Source organism: Peromyscus leucopus, chromosome 1 (genome assembly GCF_004664715.2).
Source record: "Peromyscus leucopus breed LL Stock chromosome 1, UCI_PerLeu_2.1, whole genome shotgun sequence".
NCBI lineage: Eukaryota > Metazoa > Chordata > Mammalia > Rodentia > Cricetidae > Peromyscus > Peromyscus leucopus.
In genome coordinates, this window is record NC_051063.1 from 50510038 (window position 1) to 50527029 (window position 16992).

Here is a 16992-nt window from a genome sequence, read left to right on the forward strand (position 1 = left end):
TTTCTCTGTCTGTCTGTCTGTCTGTCTGTCTCTCTCTCTCATCACAGCCACTTTTCCATCTTTTTCATTCCAAGTGGTGTCTTTATCATCTCAAAGTTGACATCTTTTTACTCCTTTTCCCTTATGAGGTGACATTTTCTTGCCCTTTGTGTGCCCAATAACTTTATTCTATCCATGAATATCGTGAGATTCTGGGTCTTGTTCATGTCAGAAAGAGAATATTCATTTTTTAAGTAGGCAGTTACTGCCATCAGGTTTGCATTCAGCTTCGTACCTTCTTTATGTGGATTGATTCTATTGTTTTATTTTATTCTTACTTATTGTGCATGCGCTATCATGGCTTGTGTGTGAAGGTCAGCCTTAGGAAGTCATTTTTCTCCTTTCAAAACGTGGGCCCCAGGAAACTGAGGTCAGGTCATCAGAACTGGCTACACATGTCTTTACCTACTGAGTCATCTCCCTGGCCCTGTACCAGTGGTTTATTCTGCTCTCTACCACAGTATGTGTGTAGTGTGCTCATTGTAAACACCTTTGTCTGATGAGCTGTTCGCTGGCTCGCAATGATTAGTTTCTTAATCAAAGCTTTGACATTACTGTTTGCATTTGTCCCATGTATATCAGCCGGTGACCAGTCTGGGACTGGGTGATGAACTGTCCCACAATTCAGTTCGGAAAGCTGTGAGTATAGTTTAGGATCAGATCCATGCATGTGAACCTTGGAGGTGAGCCGAGAAGTTTATCACAGCTGTGCTCTGTGTCCTTCTGACTTTCCAACACTTTCTGTTTCCTGGGAGCTTATGTTCATGGTCCTGTGGTCAGAAAAGAGGCTTTTGGTTTGACCAGTCTGCCAAGCCAGCACTGCATCCACTGCATCCGCATCCACATCCAGTGCTCTGGACTGCACCTGTGTCCAGAGCCAAGAGGCTGGAGAATAAGGGGAGAAAAATAAATGTATTTTCCCAATGTGCTTGAGGCTATAGCTCCTCTGACCAAAGAGAATTCACTTCTTTAGCATTTTAGGTGTCTAGCCATCTGTACCTTGTCTGTGACAGGAATGCCCAGGTAGGGAGGAACAGAATGAAACAGAGGCAAGCCAGGCCCGGTGTGGTGGCACATGCCTGTAATTCTAGCCCTTGGACTGAGACAGGAGGATTACTCCAAGTCCGAAGGTGCATAGTGAGGTGAATTGCCGGCCAGCCTGGGCTGCAGAGCGAGATTGTCAACAACAAAATGAAATGGGCTAGGAAGATGGTGCGGTGAAGCTTGGTGGTGTCAGCACCAGGGGCTGAGTGTGGATCCCCAGCACGCACATAGAAGGCTAGGCATGATAGCATGTGCCTGTAAACCCATCACTGGGGAGGCAGGCAGAAGAAATCCTGGGGCTGGTGGCCAGTCAGCCTTGCTGAGGTAGTGAGCTTGTTCAGGGAGTGATCGTGTCTCAGAAAAATAAGCTATAGAGCAGTAGAGGAAGATCTCACACACACAGACACAGACACACACAGACACAGACACACACACACAGATACACACACAGAGACATGCAGACAGACACACACCACCATACCACCACCACCACCAACAACAACAACAACCGGACAAACAAGCAACAACAAATGCCCCTGGAGATCCCCCTGCTGCCTCTGAACCTCTGGGGTCTGTTTTCCTACTTCTTGAGCTAGAGAACAGCCTGGGAGTTCTTTCTATCCACACCTGGTTCATACTTCATCTCAAACTGCTTTTGAGGTGAAGCCGAGAAATACCTATGGGGGTGGGGGTGGGGATGAGAGACTCAGTCTAGTTTGGGAACACTTTCAATTCTCGTCTCTCCGCGTCCACTATTGGTCTCACTTTCAGAGTTCTTACAGACTGCTGCGGGCATCCCACCCACAGGTTATATTTGCATCTTGTGTGTTGTGGGGACGCTGGGTTGGTGCAGTCCCCCACTTTTCTCAGGAGCCACGCTACAAGACTCACTCTTCTCCCCCAGTGCCAGGACCAAACCCAAGCCCTTGTCCATGCTGAGCAGGTGCCCCCACCAAGCTGCACCCCAGGCCCCTCCCATCTCTCTCCCAGCAGGGTCTCACTATATAGCCCTGTTTGGCCTGAGACAAGCTGTTTAGACCAGGCTGGCCTCAAATTCATAGAAATCCACCTGCCTCTGCCTCCTGAGTGCTGTGGTTAGAGATGTGTGCCACCACCATGCCTGGCCCTTGATGCAGTTTTAAACATTCTTTTTGGAAGAGTTGTTTTTTAATAATTAGTTCGTAGTCTTTGTAGAATGATTAGAAGTTATGAATGATTGTAGAAAGGAAGAAAAGATGTAGGTGATTGGGGATGTAGGTAACTAGGGTGCATGAGCCCCAGCATGGGATGAGCCCCAGTAGGGATGGGGGTGGGGAGCAGTATGCTAGGTGGAGAAAGGAGGAGGAAGAGAGAGAGAGAGGAAAAAGAAGATTTAAGGTCCATGCACTGAGTATGGAGCAGTGGCTAGAGAGATGGCTCAGAGGTTAAGAGCAATGGCTGCTGCTCTTCCAGAGGTCCTGAGTTCAATTCCCAGCAACCATCTGTAATGAGATCTGGTGCCCTCTTCTGGCAGGCAGGCATACATGCAGGCAGTACATTGTATACATGATAAATAAATAAATAAATAAATAAATATGGAAAAGATGGGAATAGACTGAGAGATGGCTCAGTGGTTATGCACTGGCTGCTCTTCCAGAGGACCCAGGTTCAATTCCCAGGACCCACATTGTCCCTCATAATTGTCTGTAACTCCAGTTCCTGGGAATCTGGCATCCTAACACATACATGCAGGCAAAATACCAATGCACATAAAATAAAAATAAATAAATCTTTTAAAAAAAGGAGTATGGAATAGAATATTATGGTTCTTTTTATTTTTATTTTCCCAAGAAAAGGAGAAAAAGGGCACCCTTTGGAAGGGTGTGGTCCAGCAGTAGAGAATTACAGAGAGGCCTTGTCCATCTCTTCCTTAGGAGTCTATGCGTGGATTGGAATCAACTTTGTTCTGGGACGATTTGACCATGAAGATGGTAAGTCGGTTCTGCCGTGTGATATTCTTCAAGGGTGGCAGCTTCTCTTTAAGCTCTCAGTAGTGTGTACAAGCTTGCTGTGAGTTTTTCTTTGTCCTTGTCATCTTTTTATGGAAAGCTTCAAATGTCTGTAAAAGTAGAAGTAACAAAATGAACGTGGATGAACCCATCACCCAGTCTCAACACTCAGAATATTTTGCTATTTTTTTTTTTTTTTTTTTTTTGGTTTTTCGAGACAGGGTTTCTCTGTGTATTTTGCTATTTTTTGTGTCTGCTCTCTTCCCACTGAACACATTTAAAAAAAACAAAATCCTCCATGGTTGTTATTGTTTGAACAATACTTACTGTATGTGTATGAGGGTAGACATATGCACATGCCATGGGGCATTTGTAGAAGACCACATGTAGAAGAAGAGGTGGTTCTCTCCTAGCCCTCTGGATACATAGTTGAAATATTATATTTAAGCCATTTGAAAGAATTATTCTCTATATAATATACACTCAGTAATTAGATTAATTTATTTTAGTTACTTTCAAGTTAAAAGCTGGAGCTTTTTACCAACTAAGCCATCTTGTTGGCCTGGCATTTTTTTTTTTTGAAGAGGGATGGGGGTAGGTGGGGGTCGGGGTGTAGGAGGGGTGGGAATTGGGGGTGTCTTTCCCTTTGGACTCGGTTTCTGTTCTTAACTATTTGAATCCTGTCCTTGATTTCAGAGTCAGATGCTGACACTTCCCTGGACTCGGCAACGGGACGCCGGAGGACGGTGGGGATACTGGACATGGGAGGAGCTTCTCTCCAAATTGCCTATGAAGTCCCTACCTCAGCCTCTGTCCTTCCTCCCAAACAGGTATTTGGCCTTGTGTGGAAGTTCAGTTAGAAGTACCAGTGCCAGTGAAGGAAGGTCCCTGTTTGAAGCTGTACTGCCTGGGGCTGGAGTCCTGGATCTGTTCAGATAGTTGGTAGCTTTGGTTCTTTTTTTTTTTCCCACCTGGAGATGTGGGTCTCACTATGTGGCATTGGCTGGCCTTGAACTCACAATCATCTGCCTGCCATTGCTCAGTAAAGGTCTGTGCCTGCCACCACCCTGGCACTAGCTTGCATTATCATGAGTAGGTTACCTCCCTGAGCCTGAGTGTCCAAAAGGCAAAATAGTATCTATCTCCTGAAGTTGTGAGGAGATCAGAGTGTTACATAAGTGCTTGATACATTTTAGCAATTATAATTAACACTGTGTATCTTTGGGGGTTGCCTGAAGAGTTAATATACAGGTCAGTCCTGGAGACATTCATACATACCCTTTCCCTACTGTTCCTTTCCTTCAGCTCTAATCCTGTTTACCTGTGCGTTCATGTGTGTGGGTGTACACACATTTGTGTGCATATGTATGTGAAGGTCGGTGTCTTCCTTCATCTTGCGTCTCCTTCCTCTTTGAGACAGGGTCTCTCCCTGAACTTGGAACTTGCCTGTTAGACTGGCTAGTCAGCAAGTCCCAGGTCCCAGGTGCCCTTCTGTCCTCTCTTCCCCAACACTGGGATTATAGACATGTACTGCCACTCGTGTGTGTGTGTGTGTGTGTGTGTGTGTGTGTGTGTGTGTGTGTGTGGTGCGTGTGTAGGTGAGAGTGAGTGTGGAGACCCGAGATTGACAACACACATCTGCTTTTTCGTGTGAGCAGTCGGGATCAAACTCCAGCCCTCATTCTGTTCGTGGCAAATACTTGACTGAGTTCCTGGCCCCTTAAGAGTATATTTTGATGCTGACTTTGATTTTTCTCTTTGTGGCACTGTGGGTTAATCCCAGGGTTCTGTATATGATAGACAAGTGCTGTACCAATGAGTTTCATCACCAGTCAGGAATATGTTTTTAGGGAGAAGATTCATTATAGAGAGACAATAGAAACATCCCTTTTTAAACATGTAGTATGCACAAGGAATAGGACGTGCTAGTTACATTGCCTTCAGAAGTCGGTGAGTCAGCCAGCATCAGGCAGACCACGGCAGTCCTGTAAGTTGAGCTAAATAATTGGTTCTCAACCTGTGGGTTGTGACCCCCTTGGGGGAAGGGGTTGAACAGCCCTTTCCTAGGGGTCGAATATCAAATATCATATAGATATTACATTAAATTCCTAACAGTAGCAAAATACAGTTATGAAGTAGCAGTGAAACTAATTTATGGTTACACCAAACATGTATTAAAAACTGTATTAAAGGTCACAGCATTAGGAAGCTTCTCAGCTTGTGCTGTTGATATTTGGGGTGAATACTGTGTGTGGCTGGTTGTACGATGCTTAGCGTTGCCGTGATGAGACCCTGTTATGCAGCTGAGGGGCTAGGGAGTGCAGGGGCGCATCTGTGAGGCTTGGGCAGGACGTGCGCTTCATGGGGGGCTATGTACTGGGATAGGATAAGGTCAAGCTGAGCAGAGACCGTCTCCCATGGTCCCAGTGTGTACAGAGGCACAGAACAGGCAGCAGAATCTGGCTGTAGGAGGGTCAGTGGCCGATCATGCTGGGTTCAGGGACAGGTTCTGAGGACAGGATGGAATTGGATCATGAGGAATCTTGAATGTTCTTGTGGGGGCTTGGTTTTCAGTTCTGTCGCTTGTAAGGACCCAGTGAAAGTTTCAAGCAAGGCAGGCATGTGAGCCTCAGTTCCATAGTTAGACAGACTCGGAAGGTGACTCCCAGCTGTAAGTTTTGTGGCCACATTGGCTATGTGCCTGTCGGTCTCTCTCTCTCTCTCTCTCTCTCTCTCTCTCTCTCTCTCTCTCTCTCTCTCTCTTTTTTAGTAAAGTAATTTTGGTGTGAGTAGGAAAGAAAAATGTAGGTCAGTGAACCTTCAGTGAGAAGTTGCAGGGTTGGAATAGACAGTGGAAATGGAATTGGATGGAAGGGAACACATTTCAACAAATATTTGGAGCAAAAATCCAATATATATTTAGGTGAGTGGGTGTGGTGTTGTAAGAAGGACAGGGACGGATCAGCAGAAGTACTGATGGTCCAGGCTGGGGAACTAGGAGGGCGAAGAACCCAGCGAAGAATGGAGAAAGCCGAGGAAGGGCAGAGGCAACAGTGGAGTCCTGAGCTGGGGTCACAGTGAACAGTGGGGTCCTAAGCTGGGGTCAGAGCGAGCAGTGGGGTCAGAGCCTAAGCCGGGGTCAGAGTGAGCAGTGGGGTCAGAGTGAACAGTGGGGTCCTGAGCCGGGGTCAGAGCATCTTTTTGGTCTTCTAGCTCTCAAGTCCTAAGACTTCATAAGTTAAAATGAATTCACATTTGTGGTCCTTGAGTGTTAGGCCATAAGTGACTCGTGTGTACAGATTTAGAACGCAGCAGTGGAAGTACTTGCAGGCACCAACTTAGATGCAGACACAGCAGTCGTGACTCAAAGATGGATGTCAGTGTTTGGTTAAACAGACTGCGCAGCTGTTGCTTTGAATTCATAACATTTCACCAGTGCCAAAAGGAAACTCCATATTCCTTAGCAGTTATCTCCCATTGTCCCAACTTCCCGTCGCTTTCTCCCCTCTAGGGATCTGCTTATTCTGGAATTTTCTTATAATGAAATCATGCAGAATGGCCCTTTATGGCTGACTCTTAGAAAACTGTCTACAAGGTAATGGCGTTGTCCGTAGCCGTCATCACTGGTTTGGGGGCAGAGTAACTGTCCATCGAATCACCGTTCCACATTTTGTTCATTCATTCATCACCGGATTCATAGTTGAGCTGCTTCCACACTTAGGCTGTTATGGATAGTGGTGCTGTGAATATTCATGAACACATGTTTGTGTAGACCTAAGTTTTTCAGTCTCTTGGGTATAAATCTGGGAGTAGAGTTGCTAGGTGCAGAAATATGTTCACAAATTAAAAACACAGAATCCAGATAGTTATTTCCATTTCGCAATAATACGCATTAAACAAAATTACACAAGAAGTACATTAGGATTGGGATGGTCCTTCATAGCAGGGGTAGGGATAGGACTGGATATGAGGGTGAACAGGATTGATTAGACCAGAAGAGGGGCTTTGCTATGGCATTGGACTGCCAGCTCAGGGACATAATTTAATCGCTACATTTAAAGTGGAAAACCCAAAACAAGGCTGGGTGTTGGTGGCACACCCTTTTAATCCCAGCACTTGGGAGGCAGAGCCAAGTGAATTTTTGTGAGTTTAAGGCTATCCTAGCCTACATAGTGAGTATCAGGCCAGCCATGGCTACACAGTGAGACCCTGCTTGAAACAAATAAACAAAAAACACCCCCAAACAACAAAACAAAACAAAAAACACCCCCAAACCTCTTTTATTTTGAAGATAAAACTGAACTTTCCCAATGCCCAAGCCTGTCACAGGAAATAGTAAAGCTTTTTGAATAGTTCTAGACAAGGTCATAAAATAGATTCCACGATGATCTTTTCTTTGCTAAAGGATTTTTTTCTAATTAGGAAAATAGTACATTCCCATTGTGGAGAACTGGAAACTGTAGAAGTCCATACCAGAAAATGGCATCCACCATAAATGAGCCCTCCTCCCTCTGCCAGCTGCCCCTCTTGTCGCTGACACAGAGTGAATGTCCGAGGAAGGGTCACTTTGGCTTCCATCTTGAGGGGACACAACCTGGGGATTGTACTGCCCACATGCAGGATGGGTCCTCTCTCTTCAGTTAACCCTCTCAGGAAATGACCTCCCAGACACACACGGGACCCTGTCTTTGGATGTGTGATCCTCCTGCCTCAGCTGCATGGGTGCTGGGAATACAGGAGTGCATTACTGCACCTGGCCATGAGATGAAAAAAGGCCATTTTAAATAGTGGTCACAGAAGTGAAGCCTCTTGGCTTCACAGTGCCACCGCTTTCTGGAAAGGACTGGAACCCTCTTTTTTTTCTCTTGATGTTGTGTTACAGGAAGAAGCGGCCAAGATCCTGTTGGCCGAGTTCAACCTGGGCTGTGACGTGCAGCACACGGAGCATGTGTACAGGGTTTACGTCACCACCTTTCTGGGCTTTGGAGGCAACTTTGCCCGGCAGCGCTATGAAGAGCTTGTGCTGAATGAAACGCTCAACAAAAACAGGTACATTTGACACGGAATCCTCATGTCTGCCGGACGGCAGATGTTAGGGAAAAATGGTGACATCCAGCTCCAATGGCTAAGTTTGCCTCCTCCTTTCCCGCCATATTTCTAGGGACCCATTTTGGCCCCTGTTTTGCCCTAAGGGTACATTCTGCCCTTTAGTAATAAGGCTGGCAAAAATGTCCATCTTTGTGTTATTTTGTTGTATCCACAACCACACCTGACATCATGAAATGTTTACAGCTAGGAAAAGTGGATTAGCTCCTCTCGTGTGAGAGATTAGCTTGAATGCATTAAATTTAACAAGTGCATAAGGTTAAATTGCTTTTAAAATAGTGTCCAAGTCTTGAATAGTCAGTTTTTCATCCAGAACTGCAAAGATCACTGATTTCTTTAAAAAGATTTGTTTTTATTTTTATTTACATGTACATGTATGTTTGAATGTGTGTAGGTACCTGTAGACATGAGAAGAGGGCATTGGATCCCCAGGAGCTGGAGTTATGCTTGATTGTGAGCTACCTCATGTGGGTGCCAGGAACTGGTCTTGGGTCCTCTTCAAAAGCAGGAAGTACTCTTAACAGCTGAGCCGCTCTTCAGCCCCGAGATCACTGATTTTTCATTTCAATACCTTCAGGCCATAATGAATAGCTATGAAGTAATTGTTCTTATTTGTTTGTTTTAAAGTTATTTATCATTGTATTGTTGAAGGTACAATAAACAACGGTTCTTTTCTACCTAAAGAGGTACTGGTGCATCCCACTTGTAATAATTTCTCCATAGTAGTTGTCTTAGATTTAGAGAATGTTGAATACTGTCTCATCCGTCTTTTTAGCTGTTTAAGCCCCCGTCACTAGGAGTTCACGGAGCTTTGGGGGATCCGGCATTCTGGGTGATTGCATGAACAGCCCGCAGAGTGTTTCTGTTAGTCCGCACAAGCTGACCTGAGCCGGGGCACTCGTTGCTCGTGCTGGTGCTGCTGTGAGAACTGGGGATCCCTGGCTCCTAAGGCTTCGAGTTGGTTCTCTCCTTCTTCGGGAACTGCTGTGCTCCCCTCCTGCTGCGTGTGCTCTTTCTTGTGTTGCTCTCGCTGGGCTGCATCCACCCATCCATCGCCTTGGCACTTCCTGGGCAAGCCCTGAAGTTGCCCACTTTAGGATTGTTGAGGTCAAAGTATGGCTCCCATAGCTGGCAGTCTACCAGACAAACCTATCCTCCTGGGATGGTTCTCACTTCCTCATAAACATTTGAGTTTTCCTTGTAGTTAGTGACATGCCCTTAACACAGTCGATTCCATTTATTCTCTAGCGTCCTGTTGCCTTGCCCTTTCCCGTGTCCTCCTTCAGTTTCTAATTGTTCGTGCATCTCCACCCCGCAGAGTCCACGCCTTCATACCTGCCTTTGTAGGAACTGATAATGAACAACTAATGCAGGTACCAGTGGTCTCCATGTGAGTTCTGTCCTTGGCCAGATCTGCACGTTAATCTCCTTAGTAGCGAGAACACGATTGCTAGACAAGTATAGACTAGAGCCGTAGAACTGTATGATCCATGAAAGGAGTCAAGTCCTGCTCTTCCTCCCATTTTACACTGAGGGATCTGTGATTCCTTCTCTGGAGCTGTCACTCTGCCTGCTACATCCCAGCACCACTCACTCAAGGCCAGACGTCACTGTGCCTCTGCCATGGTTCCCTCTTCAGGAAGCTCTCCTCTCTGAATTCTTCCCTCTTTGTCTCTTCCCAGTTGGCGTGTGTGTACTGTTGTGTGTATATGGTGTGTGTGTGTACTGTTGTGTGTATATGGGTGTGTGTGTTACTGTTGTGTGTATATGGTGTGTGTGTGTGTGTGTGTGTGTGTGTATGTGTGTGTGTGTGTACATGCTGATAGGTGTGGATGTGGGCATGTGTTTGTCATGGGACACTTGAGGTCTTGCCTCAGTCCTCACCTTCACCTTGTTGGAGAGCAGGGTCTCTTTGGTTGTCCGCCGTCCGTGCCCTAAAGCAGTGGGATCTGGGAGAGCGGAGCCGATAAATGAAGCGACCAAAGCCTCATGTCACAGCCAGCTTTATTCAGAGCCTCAGACAATTTGTACTCTGAGGGTAAAGAAAGGTCACATGAGTGAAGTTCTCGTGAGTTCAAGCTGTATGCAACCACAAGCACAAGCCACATGTGACAAAAGCATGTTTCTCCATGGAGGCATATAAAGGAGAGTCGAAACATTTAATCGAACAGCAGCAAGCAATGATGAATAATCCGGAGTAAATTCACTCCTATCTGCTACACCTGGGAGCAGTGTGAAAACACAGTCCAAGAACAGTTCTGTGTTTTGAAGACACTGAGGTCACAAGACTCTTGTTTCCTTGGAGTGGTCTCACAGGCACCCAGAATTCTCACACGACTCCATTCCTGGACCGTGTTCCGACAGTCCACTACTGTGCTCCCAGGCCAGCTGGCCCTTTAGCTTGCAGGGAGTTTTCTGTCTGCCTCCTGTCTCCCTGTAAGGCACTCGGTTACAGTCACGTGTCTCCTCAGCTGGCTGTCCCGTGGGTTCCGGGGATTCAAACTCAGATCCTCCCACTTGTGCGTGAGTGCTTTACCCACCGGGCCGTCTCTCCAGCCCCCCGTGTGTTAAACCCGAACTCCTGGCACTTTTCAGAGGTCTGTGGGGACGAAGGCCGGAGAGAGAGCAGCAGATTCACAGCTCCTGTTTGACGTAGACTGGGAAATAAATGTTGATGTAGGGTTGAGTGAGATCCATCACTGGTACATCTCTCTTTTTCTAAATGTAATTTACTTAAGTATGCAGATGTTGCTGCTGTATAGTAATACTCAACCCTTGTTGCTAGTGTTGTCATTGATAATCAGAAGACATTTGTGAAGTGAACTTAGTTCTCAGGAGAGGTCAGGGTCAGCACTCTCAATGTTCTGTCTGTTTTTGTCATTGTGACAGATTGCTGGGCCAGAAGACAGGCCTGAGTCCTGACAATCCATTTCTGGACCCCTGTCTGCCTGTGGGACTGACAGATGTGGTGGAGAGGAACAGCCAGGTCCTGCATGTCCGAGGAAAGGGGGACTGGGCCACTTGTAGGGCGATGCTGAGCCCCCTGCTGGCCCGTTCCAACACCAGCCAGGCCTCGTTGAATGGCATTTACCAGTCTCCAATTGACTTCAACAACAGCGAGTTCTATGGCTTCTCTGAGTTTTTTTACTGCACAGAGGATGTGTTGCGCATCGGTGGCCGCTACCACGGGCCAACATTTGCCAAGGCTGCTCAGGTAACTCATTAATAATCAAGATGACTCATGCTGGCAGCTACCATTTATTGGATGCCTGCCTTTCTGCCAGGCAGTATACAAAGGGCATTGCATGCATGATCTCATTTGAGTCTTCATAAGGGCCTATGAGCCTTCATTTTAAGAGGAGAAAGTGACCTCAGAGGTTAAGGGACCATCTCTGCTGAACCGCCTCCTGGTTTTAGGTTTCCATGGGTATATTATCACCAAGGTATAAAATTGTTCTAATGGTGCACAGTTAGCTTCTCTTCCAACTTCCCTGATATTTATGGCTCACAAGTATCATCTCATATAGTTTCCCCTTCGCTAGGTGTCTGACTTGTAAGTTGCTCTTGGTGGACGAGTCTGCTTTTCTTCTCTTGATTTGAGCCAGCGTCGGGGCTGCCAAGACGGCTCAGTGGCTAAGCCGTTGTTATTCTTCCAGAGGACCAGTGTTCCGTTCCCAGCATCCAGGTTGGGTAGCTTACAACAGACTCCTGTAAAAATCCAGCTCCAGGAAGGAGCTCTGATGCTGTTTTCTGGTCTTCTTGGGCACCCACACAGATGTGGCACATACATGCCCCCCCTATACACACACACACACACACACACACACACATACACACACTTATACACACAAAAAAAAAGTAAAAAAAAAAAATCTTAAAAAGAGGCCAGAATGTATGATGTAATAAGGTCATGGATATAAGGTATTATGAACCCCAGTGGTGGTAGAAATACTTTTCTAAGTGAAAAGTTAAAAATTCACTTTGCACATAAATAGAACTTAAACATCTTACAAGCTTACCACATCTTTAGTTACCAGCACAGCTAAAAATTTAACCAGCTCTCTGTAGCTCCTGCCTTAGTTTAGAGTCTGTATTAGTTAAGTTTGTTGTTGTTTCTCATTTTATTTTTTGGTTTTGTTAATTGTTTTTGAGACAGAGTCCCGCTATGTTGCCCTGGCTAGCCTAGAACTTGCTATATAGACCAGGCTGGCCTCCCTACCTCTGCTAGGATGAAAGGCATGTGTCACTACACCTGGATTTGTTAGTCAACTAAGAAAGATCACCAAAAATAAACAATCAAACAAATAAATAAGTAAAAATAAAAAATAAAAAGAGTACTGTAACAAAATATTTGCAGTGTTCAACTTAAAAAAACAAAAGTTTGTTTTCACAGTTTATAAGTTCCAATCCATTGGTCAACTGGTGCCTTTCTTTGGGCATATCATGGTGGAAATGCATGCAGAGTCAAACTGTTTACATCATGAGTCTGGGAGCAAAGAGTATGGAGGAAGCTGGGGTCCCATAATGTCCTTTAAAGGGGCTGCCCCGGTGATCTGCTCACTAGTCCTCATTTAAGGACTTGGTCCCACCTTGTCTCAATGGTGCCACACAGGGCCCCACATCTCTAATACATGAGTCTTAGGGAACATTCTAGATTCAGCAGTCATGTTTTTGATTTTTATTTAATTCAGTGATCTGTCCTTGACTTTTTAGAATTCCGATGCAAGTGTTGTCTTCCCGCCTGTCCTAGATAAGCTGCGCACGGTTACCACCTCCTATCGCCATTGCCTTCCCTGCTTGTTTTCACTGAATATTGTGCCGTCTTGCAGACTCTGGTGCCCCTTTGTTTATTCTCTTACCAGTAGAGTGCAAGCTTCATGGGGACAGAGTTTTTCTTCTCACCACTTCATCCTCTGACACACAGGAGAGCACCTGGCACCTGATAGTCAGCAAATGTCCTTTTCCTGAACCATCCGAAAACAATTCTTTGAGAGTTGAACCCCCCAGGCAGGCTGACGGGCTGCTCTCCGTGCCCATATGAGTTCCCCCTAGAGTGGGAGGGTACTAGCTCCCTGACTTTTGATGTTATTCTTGAGGCTCTCTGAAGCCTAAGAGGCTCAGAGCCAGCTTGGGCTGGTTCGTATTATATGTGGAAGCCATGGGAGAAGAGGCGTGGCATCGTGTTCAGTGGTCCAATGTGCCATTCATTTTCCTTGGTGAGACAGAAGCCCACGACAACTAGAAATGGAACAGCCGTGCCTGTGGGGAAGGTGGAGAATTCGCCTGTAATTTTGTGTTGCACTGTTTTCTCTGTGCTGGTTCCAGGATTACTGTGGCATGGCGTGGTCAGTGCTAACGCAAAGATTCAAAAACGGCCTCTTTTCTTCACATGCGGACGAGCATCGACTCAAGTAAGCGGACTTCTTTTCTGCTGTAGACATGGCCTTAAAACATGGGTGGCAGATTACAATGGACAGTCAGTGAACAGTACGGATCAGATTTTAGGCTGAAGGAGAATTTGGTTATTTCAGATTTTGGTTTTCTGGAGGATTGGGAGCAAACAGTGTGTTCGTTTCTGTGGCAGGAAACCAGAAGTTACCAAAGAACTCTCTCCAAGTGATGCGTGTCAACAGTGATGACCTTTTTATTTTAAACATTTTATTGTAGAAAATTAGCTGAAAAGTAGTGTCTTAGGGTTTCTATGGCTGTGAAGAGACACTGTGGCCACAGCAATTCTTATAAATGAAAACATTTAATTGTGGTGGCTTACTTTTTCAGAGGTTTAGTTCCTTATCATCATGACAGGAATCCAGGCAGCAGACAGGCAGACATGGCGCTAGAGAAGGAGCTGAGAGTTCTTACATCTTGACTCACAGGTAACAGGAAGTAATCTGAAACACTGGGTGTAGCTTGAGCATATATGTGACTTCATGCCCTCCTTCACAGTGACACACTTCCTCCATCAAGGTCAGACTTCCTAATAGGGCCACTCCCTTTGGCCTTTGGGGGCCATTTTCTTTCAGAGTGAAAATGTAACTGTTAACTAGTTCAACATTTTTTCAAGGATTCATAATCCCCCCATTTGTAAATGTTTAGTTTGAATAATTCAAAGGTGCCAGGCATGGCGGTGCACACCTTTAATCCCAGAACTCGGGAGGCAGAGACAGGCGAATCTCTTGAGTTCGTGGCCAGCCTGGTCTACAGGGTGAGTTCCAGGATGACCAGAGCTACAAAGAGAACAAAACAAAACAAAAAACAAAAGGAAAAAGAAAAGATAAATTCAATGACACAAGCAAACATAAAATAGTGCAACGAATCCCTGTACATCTGTCACCCAGCTTCCCTAATGACAGTAACTCCTGCCAGTCTGGTTTTTCATTATGCAAATCATAGATGTTGTACAAACACATCATAGTTATTTCAGGATGATCTCTGAAGACAGGGATCTTGAACATCAAGACTGGAGAAAACCACAGCCACAGGCTCACTTTGGCTCTACTTAGTTGACTGTTTTCATTTTACTCTTTTGACTCTTGGGGGCCCACCACCCAGCTCCCAAATAAATACACGGAGTCTCATTCTTGCTTATGAATGCCTGGTCTTAGCTTGGCTTGTTTCTAGCCAGCTTTTTTTTTTTTTTTTTTTGTTAAAAACATATTTTATTGTATTATTATCTGCATCTTCAAGAAATCCTTAGAAGCAAAGCAATGCTTCAAGTGAAATGCAAATGTAAAAATAAAAAAAAAAAAAAATAAAAAAATATATATATTGTGCATAAATATATATTGATAACAAAAATCTATGTATCAATACACATTTGATTGATTATCTACTTTATTACATCTTACAATAAAAGAAAATACTGCTGAAAAACATGAGTATTAATGTTCTTACAGTCTCATTTAACATTAACACTATTATATATGTTAAAAATAGCACCAAATATATACTGATAATATACATAAAGAAAAAAAAAAAATTCAATAATAAAATAAAAAAAAAAAGAAAAACAACACTTTCACACACATCTTACTTAAAAGTATGATCAACATTGCCTATATTTATATAACAATGGACGACTTAGATGGATCCCATTTCATACTATTACTAAGTAAAAGCACAATAGTTTATTCACAGAGTATGGCAACTCATTTGATTTACATATACAATCAGTTACCTATGTTTCTCGTGGGCGGCCGCATCTCTGTGAGTCGAGCAGCTGGCTGTGAGTCCAGGAAAGCGCAGCTACCAGAGACCCTGTCTCCCTCACTATCTCCCTCACTTTCTTCTTTGATCATCTCGCCATTCTCATCTAGTCTTTGTCTTCTTCTCCAGATTTCTCTCTCTCTCTCTCTCTTTTTTTATTCCCTTTGCCTGCCAGCCCACATAGCCTTTCTCCTGCCTGGCTATTGGCTGTTCAGCTCTTTATTAGACCGATCAGGTGTTTTAGACAGGCAAAGTAACATAGCTTCATAGAGTTAAAGAAATGCACCATAAAAGAATGCAACACATCTTTGCATCATTAAACAAATGTTCCACAGCATAAACTAATGTAACACATTTTCAATGAATTTTGCACAACCTAGAGGTGAGAAGGTAAAGCAAGGAGAAGCTGGTTGCCTGACATCTGACAGAAAAGCATGGGTTCCTTCAAAGGAATGCATTACAGTTCTATTTTCTTTTTAGATTTTAAAGCTTGATAGACTTCCTTCTCGCCACTCAGGTATCAGTGTTTTAAGTCAGCGTGGATGTACCAAGTCCTGCACGAGGGGTTCCACTTCCCCTATGACTACCCAAACCTGCAGACAGCGCAGCTGGTGTATGACCGGGAGGTGCAGTGGACGCTGGGAGCCATTCTGTATAAAACCCGATTCCTGCCACTCAGGTAAAGTCAGACTAAGCAGGCTGCCCTGACCTCAGAGGATGTTAAGTCAGTGCCTCAGAATAGATTTCTCCAGTCAACCACTCAACTCCTCCACCCTCCAGAGACGCCCGCAGTTTCTTCCATCTGAGCCATTGCTCCAGTCAGGCGCGCTGGAACAGAAAGGTGGAGACGGACTGGCCTGGAATCCCTTCTAACCTTTGCATTTCAGCAAGCCGGCTTTACTGGCCCTCCGACAGACTGGTCTTTAGGTTTGGGCTCATACCAAACGCTTCTAGGATATGCACTGGTGACCTGAAATGTGAATCTTAGTTAGTCTGCAAAATGTATTTGACAGGGCATTGAAGGAGGCAGTCTGGGCAAAGCACTCGTTCCTAGTGGATAGAAGCATTCCAGAAATGGTGTCATTGACCTGGCAGTCTGTGGTGGTCTAGCACTAGAAAAAGGACCTGACATGTTTTTTTTGTTTGTTTGTTTTTGTTTTTTGTCTGTCTGTCTGTTTGTTTTGGTTTTTCGAGACAGGGTTTCTCTGTGTAGTTTTGGTGCCTGTCCTGGATCTCGCTCTGTAGACTAGGCTGGCCTCGAACCCACAGAGATCTACCTGGCTCTGCCCCCCAAGTGCTGGGATTAAAGGCATGCACCACTGCCGCCTGGCTCTGACATGGTTTTAAGATGGGTATTTTCATCCGGTTATGGGAGACCCATGCCTTGCCGTTCTGTGCTGTAAGATATTTGGGATATGTTTTAGGTCCTCTTTTCTAGGCCAGGTTCAGAGGAAATAAGATGGACTTTTTCTCTCCTGTGCCTGGTCCTCTAGACTCTGTGATCAGGAACCAGACGGTGTGTACCAACTAAAGGACTGATTCCTGTCACTCAGAGGTACTGCCTGTCCCCGCATTTGCCCAGAGAAATCAGAAATCCATATTTTATATG

The 16992-nt window shown here is 45.1% G+C and overlaps 1 protein-coding gene across 1 annotated transcript in view; it reads left to right on the forward strand.

Annotated features, from left to right (window-relative positions):
* The window catches only part of Entpd7 (ectonucleoside triphosphate diphosphohydrolase 7), a 42666-nt gene that overhangs the window by 23716 nt on the left and 1958 nt on the right, over nucleotides 1-16992 (forward strand). The window contains exons 7-12 of the mRNA XM_028888839.2: nucleotides 2997-3053; nucleotides 3768-3901; nucleotides 7954-8120; nucleotides 11067-11391; nucleotides 13503-13588; nucleotides 15901-16062. Coding sequence (XP_028744672.1) covers nucleotides 2997-3053; nucleotides 3768-3901; nucleotides 7954-8120; nucleotides 11067-11391; nucleotides 13503-13588; nucleotides 15901-16062 — 931 coding nt within the window. The remainder of the gene's footprint in view (nucleotides 1-2996; nucleotides 3054-3767; nucleotides 3902-7953; nucleotides 8121-11066; nucleotides 11392-13502; nucleotides 13589-15900; nucleotides 16063-16992) is intronic.